General features: G+C 38.5%; 1 protein-coding gene across 2 annotated transcripts in view; it reads right to left on the bottom strand.

The window, feature by feature from the left end:
* The window catches only part of ca16b (carbonic anhydrase XVI b), a 115,212-nt gene that overhangs the window by 82,749 nt on the left and 17,966 nt on the right, over positions 1–14,497 (bottom strand). For both annotated transcript variants that reach the window (XM_072684729.1, XM_072684730.1), the window contains one exon: positions 11,246–11,320. In XM_072684729.1, the coding sequence (XP_072540830.1) occupies positions 11,246–11,320 (75 nt within the window). The remainder of the gene's footprint in view (positions 1–11,245; positions 11,321–14,497) is intronic.

Genomic DNA, 14,497 nt, shown 5'->3' with positions numbered 1-14,497 from the left:
AGTTCTTGAGGTTGACGTGTTGGAAACAGGTCAAAAAGGCAAGTGTGAAGATCTGAGCTACTTTGCCGAGGGCCGAATTGTCATGGCCAGACAAATGGGCATCTCCAGAGCATCTCCAAACGGCAGGTCTTGTGGGGTGTTCCTGGAGAGCAGTAGTCAGTACCAATCAGTGATGAGTCAGATCAGTGACAGGGTCATGAGTGTCCAAGGCTCATTAATGTGATCTAAACTAAACATGATTATATTTTAATAATAATAGTTTAAATGCATATATATCTTATCCCTACTTCAAGGAAGTTCAGGATTTGTTTTCACAGGAAAAAACTTTTTTTTTAAATGATTCAATATGATAGGTTGGGCTTATATGACCAGCGACATGAACTAACAAGAAAGTAATGCTACACAGTCATAGATCTTTAGCTCTTGTCTGCTCTGTCTGTTTTGCTTTTACCACCTAAACAAGACTGACCCCTCAAGAGGCTTCAGTCGGCAAATCCACCTTCTGCTGAGGTAAAAATATTCTGGATCTCCAGGGGGAGCATGATGAGATTATTTGCTAGTCTTACAACGCGTATGTTCAACAGGATGACAATTGCATGCTAAGGTAATGCACAGATGTCAAATATCTGAAGCAACGATTTTGGTCAGAAAGAAGTCTTAGATCTTCTTGAAAAGACTGTAAAGTTACAAAAACTCATGACTCTTTAATAAAGCCAATACTACTTTATGCTTAACAGTCCAGGTCTTTATTCATATCGGGAACTAGTCTGTCAAAGGTAGCATATATATCCATGTTCCCCAACCCAACCCAATCCACCATTAGCCTCACATCCGCTTCCTCCTAGACACAGTGATACGATCTCATACACTGCGTCCAGACTGGATTATGGGTGGGGCTGGAACCCTTTAGCAAGCACACCCTACCCTTACCGAGGACCACATTTATAAGACACGCAAGTGCTGCTTAACAGCGTATGTGACACCTATATGGATGATTCTTCATCTGAGGGCTCCAGATCTTCTGAAAAATAAAATTAGCAACTCGTTTGCTTGAATTATGTCAGAACAATTATGTCTCCATGCTGTAAAGTTTTAAAATCTCAGAAATTGCAGAAATCCAGGTAATTTCAAAGGGTTCATTTATGTTTTCTTCCTTTATTGCTGATAACTAAAAACCATCAAAATCATTGCCAATACACATCATTGTCAACACAAAACTGGTTGTGATGGTAATGACACCTAGTGATGGTAAAGGCTTACCATCACCAGGTGTCATTACCATCACAACCAATTTTGTGTTGACAATGATGTGTATTGGCAATGATTTTGATGGTTTTTAGTCTCACCATCAGTATCAGCAAAACATTAATAGAGAGCAATAAAGGAAGAAAACATAAATGAACCCTTAAAACATAAATGAACATTTATTTATTTTTTTTTTTCAGGGAAAAAGACCCTGGTTCATGGATCCTAACTAAAATCTAAAACTAAAACACTTTTCTCTCTTCTCAGTGCTCCTCTTTCAGTCATTGTTTCCATGGTTACACCATAAACAAGTGGAGCTTTATATCATACATAAATTAAAGGCTGTTGTGTACAGTAATATATTGTTCATAAATATGCATAAACAGCCTGTGTCGTTCTTTTTTTATAGTTGTGAGCAAACAATCTGGCTTGAGGACAAGGCTAAAGCAGAAAAGTACTGATGTTTAAAACATTGCAAAATGGAAATCATTAGTTTCATGCATTTTTTGGTTGTGAATAAATAATATGTTTATTATCTAGGATATGTATTTTGTAATGATGTATTTCTAAGATGAATTTATGACCTAGATTCTCCTAATTGATTCTCCGAACTGCTATTTTATCTAGCTTTCCAGCTGAAATATTGAGCTTCTCTTGAATGCTAACCAGAGTCACAGGTGCACTATACGGACAAAAGTATTGGGACACCTGCTATTACCTGGGTACCTGGGTATTAAAAAAGTGTATCCTGCTTTTCTTAGAGTAACTGTCTCTACTGTCTAGGGAAGGCTTACTACTACTTTTTGGAGCATTGCTGTAAAGATTTGATTGTATTCTGACAAGAGTGTCAGAATGTGATCACCACTCCACCTCATAACCAACTCCCCATCCCATCCCAAAGGTATTAGATGGAACACTGTGATTCCTAACACTGGAACTGTGCAGGAGAGAACCATTGCTGTGAGGATTTGATTGTATCCAATGACAAGAGCATTATTGAGATCAGGGTGTTGGATTATCACCACCCCATTTTCACCCCAACTCCATAACCATTTAACTCGTGCTAAAAATATTGTCTGGCCCATCATCCATCATTCCAGAGAACGCAGTTCCCCTACTCCACAGCTCAATGCTCAATCCACAGCTCAAACATGAGGCCAAAAGGCTCATGTTTATCTGCTCCAGAGGGTCCTATTCAATAGGCAGTACTTCTCTACAAGGAGTAGACCAGCTGTGTGTGTGCATTTGCACATCTGCATTTATTAGAAAGGGTGTCCACAAATATTTGGACATATAGTGTACAGTACACATCTCCATCAGGGGCTAAAGTTTAGTAAATGTTATGCTAAATATTTTACATAACCGTGTTTATGCTGTTTATGTTGGATTAATATTCTGGCAGCTTTGATAGAGTGCTGCTAAGTTTGACACACTGAGTGGGTGGAGAAGAGAGGAAATAGAGGAGCAGGAATGCATTTTGGTTGTCCCTAATGAGGCTCTAAATAACATCACAAGCACACAAACATTAGCACAGCTCAGATTTCAGTATATATTTTCTCATTCCGCCCACTGCAATCCTCCCAAAACAAGTCCTAGCGGCTCGCACTGGGGAGCTGGAGCTTGCTGGATGTACAAATTCTACAGATACTGTATGTCCCACTAAAGACAGCTCCTTCTATCTAACCAAGCATCATCTCTGAACTTAAACAGTCGGTCTGTAAGATGAACAAATATTCAGTGCTAATGCTGCCTTCATAGATCTTAATAAATAGCCCATTTAACTAAGATAACTGTCCCTCTGAGGAATACACATCCATCTTAAAGCCAGGAAACGCTTCAGTCTCCCAGCACCACCATCCGATACTCAATAACATCAAAGCTCGATCCGTAAGTGACTAATTCATTTGAATTCTTATTAAATCTGTTTTCCCAGGAAGGGAAGGCGTTTTGTCACAAAGAGCACGGGGATGATGTAGGGTCCTGATTCCTCACACAAATTGGTTCCTGTCTGAGTAATTTATCATGGCAAATTATGAGGGGGCTCTCCCTGCATAACCAACCTGGCTGGCCATCTTGACCAATCGATCAAAAGGTTGCCAGGGACACTGAGAAATTGGCCAATTTGGAGAACAATGCTGATCTGATCTAAATATGTGCCAAACGAGCCATCCCGGCTCAGCAACATAGGCATCGTATCAGTGACAGCACCACCAAACACCTGATCTCGATGCACTGAGCCGGAGTGTAAAGCACGCTTTATGGTGGTTTTGATCTGCGGTACTGTGATACAAGTGAGCATGACCCAAAATTTACCTTGAGAAATGTTTGCTGTATATCCTTATAAATGACAACAGAGTGGAGGCTCAGTAATAATGTCGTGCAGCAGCAACCAGAGTGCTGTCAAACAGCAATGCTCTCTTTTTAGCTCAAAGTGAATATTTGCCAAAGTACAGAAAGAAGAAGAGAGGAGGAGAGAGAGAGAGAGAGAGAGAGAGATGCAGCGAGAGTAAGAGAGAGGGAGGGAGAAGCTGGTGGAATATGAGAGAAAATATGTGTAATGATGCATAGCCATACTCCCTGGGGAACACCCTGCAGTGTGCAATATTATCTGTCCCTTATGAGAAATACCTCTGTACCCACACACACCCATATACACACATGCACAAAAACACACACACACTTTAAATAAACTGCAATGAGACCGGGACTCTCTGGCTAACTCAATTGTCAGTTTATGACTACAGTCAGTAGCAGTTTTCAGGCCAAAGTCTAAATGACTTCTTTTACATCATTAAAACATAGCTGACTTACTGCTGTGCTCCATATGCATATTCTCATAAGCCTGGTCATCATTCAGATGCACCGTAAACAACTGTTTGCAAAACACGCTTGACAACAGAGGCCCTTCTTTAGATTAGAAAGTGGATAGGCCTCCAGCAGAGCTGAGACCATCTCAATTTGCAGTTAAAATCAAAGCACAAATTACCGGCACAGAATGAATGAAGCAGCAAAGTAAAAAACGGTAGAGGACGTTGAGGACCATTTGGGGGTTGGTGGGGGGTGAGGATGTGTGTTGCTGTGTATGTGTGTGGGTGGGGAAAATGCAAAGCGAGAGCTGAAAAATAACAGGAATTTAGAGAATGGCCCTCCCTCCTGGAGATGTTATCAATCTCAGCCATGGCCTAAATACTCAAAGACAAGTACCTCACAGCCACCGGAGTGCATTCTTAGAGCCACCCACTGACACAAGCCAAGCCATTGCAGCGTCTGAATGTAAGCTTATGGTACCTTATGGAACCTTTTTTCATACCCCACCAGTCAAAAGCTTTAGAACACCCCTCCACCACAGTTTTTACAGTTTCTATTGACATTTAAGCAGTTCAAAACCAGTTAATAATCTGAAATGGTACAAAATCTGATCTTAAATAATACAAAGCTAAGTAGGTAACCGCCAGACTAAAAAAAAATACAAAAACATGTAATTGATTATCAACTTACAGCTGATCTGTAGGAATGGAAGTAAATTAAGCTTTACAAATTGACATGGCTTGGTTTACAGAAAGTGAAAGTTATTTACTAACACAGGAGCGCGCATTGAAAATTGATGCCAACATTAAACAATTTACAAACCCTTACTCTGTATAAAAGCAGTGCTGGAACAAACAGATTGCTATCTTCATATCTAGAAAAAGACACTTAACAAAGAAACACAGATTGAGGAGTGGAGTAATAATATAATTTTACTACAGGACGTCTGGAAAACGGATGACCAATTTAAACAGGATAAGAAATATCAGCATAAATGACTGAGATAGGAGTGGCACCTCGATTTACCTCAATTTACCTGTCACAAAGGTGATGTTAACCAATCTTACAACCCACCTGCAGTGATGAAATTTCATATCAATGCCTATGTAATCTTTGGGCTATGCGACACAGCAACTTGACTAAAGCTGCCAGCAGTGTCATGTCTCTGAAGAGTCCTTTGGCTCATCTTCTGGATTTGAGGTTTGCCCACAGATTTGAATGACCTGAGGTATCTGTGCTATGCACAATAATTTTAAATGCGTATTTGAGGGCCTCCATATTTCAGAAAAAATGTATGTAATGCTCCTTTGCCACAGAATATAACAGAATATTTACCCACAGGTCGATTCACCCTGGATTAATATAACCTGGGGATATTTTATGGCTTGTTTTACATAAAGTAAAAGTACTAACGCAGGCTTGCACTTTCAATTAAAATGACTCATATGGCGCATCGGGACATGACTAAAATCACTAGGAACCTCTGGTAATAAGACCGAGACCCCACAACCTTAGTACCTCAAGGGGCCACCATTTCACTGCTCTTTACTGTTTATATATTTACCAGTTAATCGTTCTAATAATATCAGGTTGAATTTCTGCTGTATTTGATACATGCAGAACGAGTGAGAGAGCACAGAGTGGTGGGGTGGTGTTCTGAGATGAACTGAGATGAACAGGCACCCTGGTGGCTTGGCTTTCTCACATGTGTGAAATCTGTTTTCTCCATGTATTCCAAACAGAATTTCACACGTCAGCATGCCAACACTCCCACCTCACCCCCCGCAGTCTGATCTCAAACACAGAACTAATCTAAACTGTATGAATGTGACACCGTACAAGACTAGTTTTTGGCCGGAGGCAGCCATGACCTAAAGGTTAGAGAGGAGGGCTTAGGACAGGAAGGTCGCCAGTTTGATCTTCTAAACCGGCAGGAAGTGGGGGTGGAGGAGAGGAAGGAACAGAGCCTTCTCCTGCCTAAATATTCACTGCTGAGGTGTCCTTGAGTAACAATTGCTCCCCGGGTGCTGAGACACTGTGTGTGCTCCCATATTCACTAGTGTGAATGTGTGTTTGTTCACTGGCATGGATGAGTTAAATGTGGAGTGCTGTGTAGTGACTGTAAAGTGTTTTCTAAATAGGGGTTACAGAATGAGAGTTTTACGGTTTAATACAGTGTCCGAAAATATCACAGATTCATGGTATCACAATACGGTATTTTACAATTCTTCCTGCTGTTGTTGTGTTTTTTTTCTTTAAACTATTTATTAATGGAAGCAGATATAAATTGTCTCTGTTTTGAAAATAAATAAATAAAAAAGCTGCACGTTAGATTGAGCTCTTTTGATGGAGCTCTTTTTAAGATAATGATTATTTGCATTATGGATTAATTTGCTGATTATTTTCTCCATTAATCAATTGATTGTTTGGATTTTAATTAGTGGAATCCTCTGTTTGGGTTCATTTTTTTTCAGTAGCGGTATTAAGCAAATGTACATGATAAGGGCGTACCGTCTTAACTCTACTTCTAAATTCACTTATTCCAGATTTATTCTTTATGTTATGGATGAATTCATACTTAAATGACTCAAACTGACTCTTTACATTTACTCTTTACACTTTACTATTTGAGGGGTTGCGATTTGTTAAGTTTAATTTGCTAAAGAGATGGCATGGCAGGAAATGAAAATTATTAGGGAATAATTCTGTTTTAATATGATTTAATATTTAATATTATATGTTTTTAATATTAAGTAACATTTTAGCTTTGGAAAGAACTAAATCTTTACGTTGGAGTATAATTCACACTGCTAAATTATTGACATACACAAAAACATTAGCGCTGTTACATACCAAAAACCTTGTGGCAACAGGAAACAGAAATAAAAAATTCAAAATGAAAAAAGAATTCAAGCAATTGTGGAGCATTTCCATCAGTCCATTCATCATTACATTTTGATCATGAGATACCATGATACCAGATTCACTTAACATCAAAAAGTAAAAAACTGAAAATGATGGACATGGTGGAAATGAACTCAAGGCATATATACTCCTTATTTCTGTTGTGTTGATTTTTGGAATTTTAATTATCTCTATTCCTCTTCTACTTATATATATGAAAATATATGAATGATGTAAAAACTCAATTTGAGTCATTTAAGCATGAATTCATCCATAAGATAAGAAGAAATCTAGAACATCTGAATTTAGGACTAGGGTTGTGGCGGTATACCATTGTTAGGAATACCATAGTGTGGAAATGTATTGTTATCATACTGTGTACATTTTGTATGGTCCATTCATTATGAAATGTTGACAAATTGTACAGCATGTAAAAATACTAAGCCGTGCATCTAATAGTAACAAATTTCCTGCAGCAAATTGTTTTCTGATATCTTTTAATAATATCAGTTAATCTTTACGTTGTCTGAGCATTTCAAGATAAAGGGGTCCACATAAATGCTCCAAAGCATTTATGTGTTTTTGGTTGCATTAATAGATATTGAACATAGTAGAGCTAGGCATTATTTTGCTCTTCTCTTATAAAGTTACTGTGTTTGAGATATGGTGAAATCCAATAACCTTGATTTCAGGTATTTGACTCATCTCCCATAACAACAGAATATTTATCCACAGGTCGATTCACACTGGATTAATATAACCTGGGGATATTTTATGGCTTGTTTTACATAAAGTAAAAGTACTAACGCAGGCTTGCACTTTCAATTAAAATGACTCATATGGTGCATCGGGACATGACTAAAATCACTAGGAACCTCTGGTAATAAGACCGAGACCCCACAACCTTAGTACCTCAAGGGGCCACCATTTCACTGCTCTTTACTGTTTATATATTTACCAGTTAATCGTTCTAAGCAAATTGTTTTCTGATATCTTTTAATAATATCAGTTAATCTTTACGTTGTCTGAGCATTTCAAGATAAAGGGGTCCACATAAATGCTCCAAAGTGTTTTTGGTTGCATTAATAGATATTGAACATAGTAGAGCTAGGCATTATTTTGCTCTTCTCTTATAAAGTTACTGTGTTTGAGATATGGTGAAATCCAATAACCTTGATTTCAGGTATTTGACTCATCTCCCATACTTCTTGATCATTTGGCATTTGGGAGTTTGCATGTGTGTACTTATTTATAGCTCCCAGAGTTCTGCATTTGATCATTTCTGCCTTGCTTTGTGTTCCCTTTGCTGTAGCGAGGCCAGAGGAATGGGTTAGGAGCACAAAGCATGAAGAAAGAGAAGCCCACAGAATCCCTCTGGCATAGAAATGATTGCGTGAGCACGGAAGGTGCAAGCACCTTCTGGCTTCTCCCAGAACATGAACACACACTTACACTCACACCCAGACACACACACACACACACACACACACACACACACATATACACAAAGAGAGACTTGCCAATTAAGATGCTTCAAATGTCAGAGGATTTGAGAGGTGCATTAAGGCCTTAACTAAGAGAGTTATTGAACAGCTTTATAAAATCTGCGATGGGTAGAGTCTGTTCATGCTGCCTGCTGGCAAGGGCAGGGACATCTGTTACAGGGCAAATGTGCAGAAGGATGTAACCAAAGGCATGCATTTTATACTTCTTCAACAGTGTTCAGATTACTAATACAGATTCACTGTATTTACCAATCTGGTAAATACAATCTTTAATTATGTTCTATGGTGTGAAATTGTGCTGAAAAGGTGCTAAAAACATGACTGGTAGCATATGGGAAGATACTGTCGCTGCCATGCAAAAATGATGTAACTCCAATATTACAACTTTATAGGAGATAGAAAAAGGAAAAAAACTTGATGAAAGTCTATGTATTTCTTGTCATTTTTAAGCAATTCTATTGATTTATTCATTTTTGATCGAAGTGTGAAGAGACCTTATATATGCCTCAGAGTTTTGCACCCTGAACCTTCTTCTTTTGAAATATCTCAATTACCGTCAACTATCCTTTATGAGTCTGTGATCTTTAATTTGATTTTTTAGTCCAAATGATTTCCATTTTTTTCCCCTAACAATGCTATAGAACTTTGAAAGTTTTGAGGCCCAATTATCTCTAAACTACACTTTTCTCAGACACAACCTTATAATCCTAGAGTCTCTTAGGATTGCTTGGAACTCATTATATAGAAACGGCTTGGGGAAAAACACTTAACTGGGAAAAAGAAGAAGAGAAGAAGAAGAAGAAGAAAAAAAAAACAACATACAGTGACACAGATCATTGCATTGTTAGAAATGACATTTCAAAAGTGCCTTATTGCCTTTCTAAAGTTGGCAGACTCTGGGAGGAGGCCTCTCGGGACTTATAGAGCTATTCTACATGGTAAACACACTTATGAGACTGCCAAAGAACGCAAGGAAGTACAGCACTTAAAGATCATTCACTGCTGGAAGCCTGCTGGGACTGCAGGACGAAAAACGCTTGCTGTTTGTTGGAAGTCCCTCAGAGGGACAACAGCAGCCAGTAGCCCAGGAAAAGAGCGAATCCTGCACTGTCATCGGCAATAAGAAGAGCCGTCCAGCTTTATACTGACACAAGAGAGCCAGTGGAAAGATGAAAAGAAGCACTGGAATGAGGCAATCTTTGTCAGGGGGATGAATCTTAGTGGTCTTTGGGGAGGATATATATTTCTTGTAATTGTCTGATTGATTTTGTTTAGCCAATGCACCTGATTGGTCTATGTGTGTAGGCCTTTTAAGCTCTGTGGTGAGAAATGAAGAAATATCTTAGACCTCATTTACACCAGACTGGTTTATGCATCTGTATGCATTCTGTAAGTACTGAGAGAAACAGGTTTAAATCCAAACAGCCAAACCACTTCAAGAAGTAAGATGTATTTTAGCCAGATTCTATACCTATAACCAGATTCTATACCTATACCAATGCTCCAAAATCTAGTAGACAGTAGAGACAAATATTCCAACAAAAGCAGGATAAATTCTTTTTTTTTAATGCCCTTGAAATGAGAAGAATGAGCAGGTGTCCCTATACTTTTGTCCATTTCTCATTTTGTGGTATAATATGAGTCAGGTTTTTTGCTTGACCTATAAAGTTGCCATTTCAGAGATAAAAGGTTTCTGAGGGACAGCAACAATAATGCATATGCTCCATGTGGACTATGGAAGATAAAACACCATGTATAATAGCAAAAGAACATCACATAGTCTTTTAAATATCAGGAAAACAGAAATGAGGAACAACACAGGCAATTATTTGCATACAACGCTTCATATTGTATTTAGATTTCAGAGATTTTCAATGACCAAGACCAATTTCTGAACCTATGGAGACCTAATATGACATAAGTGCATGAATGAGTGCATGAGTGACTTTTCTCAGTCCCTTCATGTCAGAACTGGTTCTTGATGTGAGAACTTGTATTATTGATTTTTGTGGAAGCAAAAGAAATCAATAATTTAATAATAATTTAACCTTCCATATCCGACCAGCCTGCAAACTCCAACTCCCATGATTTATCAGATCCTTACGTTATCACGTTATCTCAGCGTCGTTGTTATTAGGACGAATTACTCGTGTTCTGACTATGCCTTGTATTACTGTCTTCACACTGCTGACCAATGCTTGTTTGCTGACCCATTTGTTTGGCTACTCTTTCTACAGTAAACCAGCTTTACCGTCTTACCCCCGTGAGCGTCTGCTTGGTTTACCGGTCGTGACACTAGTGCTTGGGGACCCTAAGCGATTTCTTATATATCCCTTATATCAAGAAACCCTGGTTAAAATTCATAGAAAACAACAAAGTCAACAATGTTTTGCTCATCTTGCAATTTGCTGCATAAAATTGCATCTTGAACCTCGCGTCCAAATGACTCAATACATCTTCACTCATTCTGGCTCATGTCTGCAGCTTTTTAACTTGACTTGACAAATGCATCTGGAATGATAAATTGAAGGTACCTTGTTTAAGCAGAACTGAAGAAATAACTGCGAAAACACTGGCTAGCCGAAATAAAAAGTCTAATGACTAATCACTTCCAAGAACAGGAAATTGCTTTTCCAGCACGAAACAGTATAAAAAGCATAAGTGCACTTGATCAGACAAAGACAGAGAAGTAGGACACCAAAAAGGGAAGCGAGCAATCAGAACGTCATTGCCCTACCAGAGAATAAACCTTTCATGATAGATGGAAGGAGAAGACGACTCACCTGAATACGCCCAGTACGGCTCCCCAGCTGCCCTCCTCTCTCTCTGATGAGGCTTGACTCCGGTAGGTGCAGCTGCTACAGAGAAAAACACACAGACAGAAGGTGGCTTTAGAGGAATGGACCAACTCCATTCAACTGTTGCTTGAAGAAATTGTCATGGCATGGAGATTCAGATGTATTCATGTGTATTAATGAATGTGTACACTTTTCCTTCTGATGTTTGCTAATGGTTTACTACCGAAAACTTCTATGGTTACACAGTTGCACACACTGCTGTAGTTGAGGTTTTGGCGCTCAAACAATGACAATCATAATATTTAACATTCCTACAATTACAATTAGTCTTTTCTCTAATTTCACTGTATACAATTACACCTATTCCCTTTTCTTTGTTATTAAGCAAATGCTAGATCAGTACTCGCTCACTTATGGTATTACCTTGTAATTTCAGAACCATTGCCCGTAAGATTATGAAACCATTGCCAGTATGATGTTTAGATAGAAATGGTCGGCAGAGCTGCAGAGCACCATCTGTATTTGGTCTAGTACCTGTGCTGTTCCCTACTAAGCAGTGGCGCAACTAGCAGCAGTTTAGGCAGGGCAATTGCAATGGGGCCTAGGCGTACTTAAGCGGTTTTACAACCGTGACTTATGGCTGGAGTGCACAACTCTAGTCTTGGAGAGACAGATGAGTTGAATCAGGTGTGTTTGAACAGGAAAACCAGCAAACTGCGCAGGAATCTGGCCACTCCAGGACAAGGGTTGTGCACCCATAAGTTATGGGTATAACCATATGCTTTAACAATTTATTCATAAGAGAACCAAATTTGGTTGAGTGAACAACAAAAAGTGTAATAAATAAATAAATAACAACATAAATTAAATAAATAAAGATAGATATACATAGATATACATAGATATATATGCATATAGATACACATGCAAAGTTTTTCTTTGAATGACAATAAAGAATTTATTTAATCTAATCTTATACAATCAAATCAAAACAATATTCATTTCAGGACTTCAGAAGTTTGTGAGCCTACAGGCCTGAAGAAAATATATACTCTTTAAGAAAGTCAGTGTTTTCCAGTGTAGCTTCTTTCTGCAGCCCCTTTATGGTTTATTTTATGGGTTTAAATCTGCCACCAATGGAGGGCATAGTAAAAAAGATCAGTGTGTAGAATCAGCACTTTCTGTGGGCTACCATGTTTTTATTGCTGTGTAAAAGAGGTATAAAGTTTCCTTTACTGCCGGACGGGATGTGTGTTTTCCAGAGTGCGCATGCATCTCACGCAGAGTGCAGTTTGGATCAGTAAAGGCTTAATATAGAGTTATATGTGAGTCCAGTTCCCAATATTTCAGGTCATGTTTTCTTGTTTACAATGCTTCAGACGCTACATAACAAATGAATTTCTTCTGCATTGCTTGATTATGTTCAATACATGTCAAGTAAATGCAACATCATAAGTGAGGCATCACTTTGCTAATAGAGAAGAGTACATTAAACAGCAGAAATGGCAGTCAATCAGGGTTGTGAGGAAAGGGGCTAAACTACTACACTACACATTGGACTGACTACATTGCTGTAATCAAAACTAGGAAGCATGGAAACAATGACCAATTCTCCACTATGCTAACAGCTAATAATGGGATTTTTGCCAGCATTCGTTAACTCCAGTTCCAACACTGCATTCCTTTCTCCTATAAGCGTGGGAACTACTTAAGCAGTTTACTTTTTTTCAATGTAATTACTGAATAATAATCAGACATTTATTAAGTACTAGAGACTCAGACTTCAGTAAAACTACAAGTGCTCTATTAAAAAAGTCACTTGAATAGAAGTAGAAGTGTTCTTTAAGCTCCATACTTAAGTATTCAACATTTTTTGTAATTAAATATTGCAAGCAGTTTATTCTAAAATCTGCTACTTAAGTACTAAAAGTAAAAATACAAGTATTGTGTTCTTTAGTTATTACAGAAAGCAGTCAAAACCCTGAATATCATTGTTTATATTATTTTAAATGCTTAGACTTGAGGACTGTCACAATTCCTTTGGCGTAGTACAAGGACAGGACTGTGGCAGACAGAGTACATCAACATGGAGTCTTCAGTTAACAGCATTTTAGTACTTAAGTACAGTATTAAAGTAGTTACTATACATCTCTGATAATAATCCTTAGGATGTAATAAAGAGGCTAATGTTTGCTCCAACGGGCAACAGCTGCTATAAATGAACACAGTGGAATTTGTGAGCGGAGCTTTGATTGTTCAGTTTTAAACAGTGCACCTGCAAAATTAGAAATTGGAGTTGCTGTCAAAATCGAGCATGCTCGAAGACCCAGTGCAGCATTACACAATGAAAGCTGAGAGAACAACCTTAGCAGAGCGAAGACAGAAGCAGAACAAAAGGGGAGGGGAAAGAGATGGAGGGGACAGCAGACAGACAGAGAGACGTGGAAGAAGAAAGAAGAACTAATCCAAACCAGTGAAGTGTGCCCACCTCTCTCCGGTGCATCAGAGAGTTCCATGCTGGGCACTGCAGGATCAGGCGCTCTCCTCCAGTAATATTAATATTTCAATAGCAGCCCACTCTTCTCTAAAACTACACTTTTAAACACGTGTGGTGTAATCTGGCCTGCGATACCCTCCTGCCCCCCAGCCTCCATAATTGTTCTGTTTATCCTCCTCAGTGTGTTTCAAAGCCCCTTTACACCTGTGGGAACCCACCACCCCCCGCATGTATGAAAGACACCTCCAGAATCCGGAGGAGACTTAACATGCCTGTGTACGCTCTCTGCTTTGTAGTCACTTAAAGCGCTTCTGTTTCCCCTACAGAGTGGCATCGGCACATCCGAGAGGCTGCAGAACTTCAGCTGGTGACAAAATACTATGTGTCTATGTGAAGGTGCCGATTAAAGCTGCAGCTATTTTGAAAAGCTGGAATTGACAATAGCTAATTATTAATAATTAGTGAATTCAAAATTAATTATTATTAACATTCTCTATGACTCTATTCTTGCACAGTATGCACAACATCCCCAGGCTTTCTATTTCTAGCAATTTCTATTGTCTATATTCCACTTATAGATAGGGAGTATAACAATATTTCATTTTTAATGGGATAAATTACATCGCAATAAAAAAAAAAGATCACACCTTGGACATAATCAGGACTTTTACTTAACACTTAAAAACTGTATATTTCCTTACAAGCATAATTAGATCATTTTAATGTGTAATGGTTTATAA

The sequence above is a fragment of the Salminus brasiliensis genome, chromosome 7 (assembly GCF_030463535.1).
Source record: "Salminus brasiliensis chromosome 7, fSalBra1.hap2, whole genome shotgun sequence".
Lineage (NCBI taxonomy): Eukaryota > Metazoa > Chordata > Actinopteri > Characiformes > Bryconidae > Salminus > Salminus brasiliensis.
This window is presented reverse-complemented; position numbering and strand designations above follow the sequence as displayed.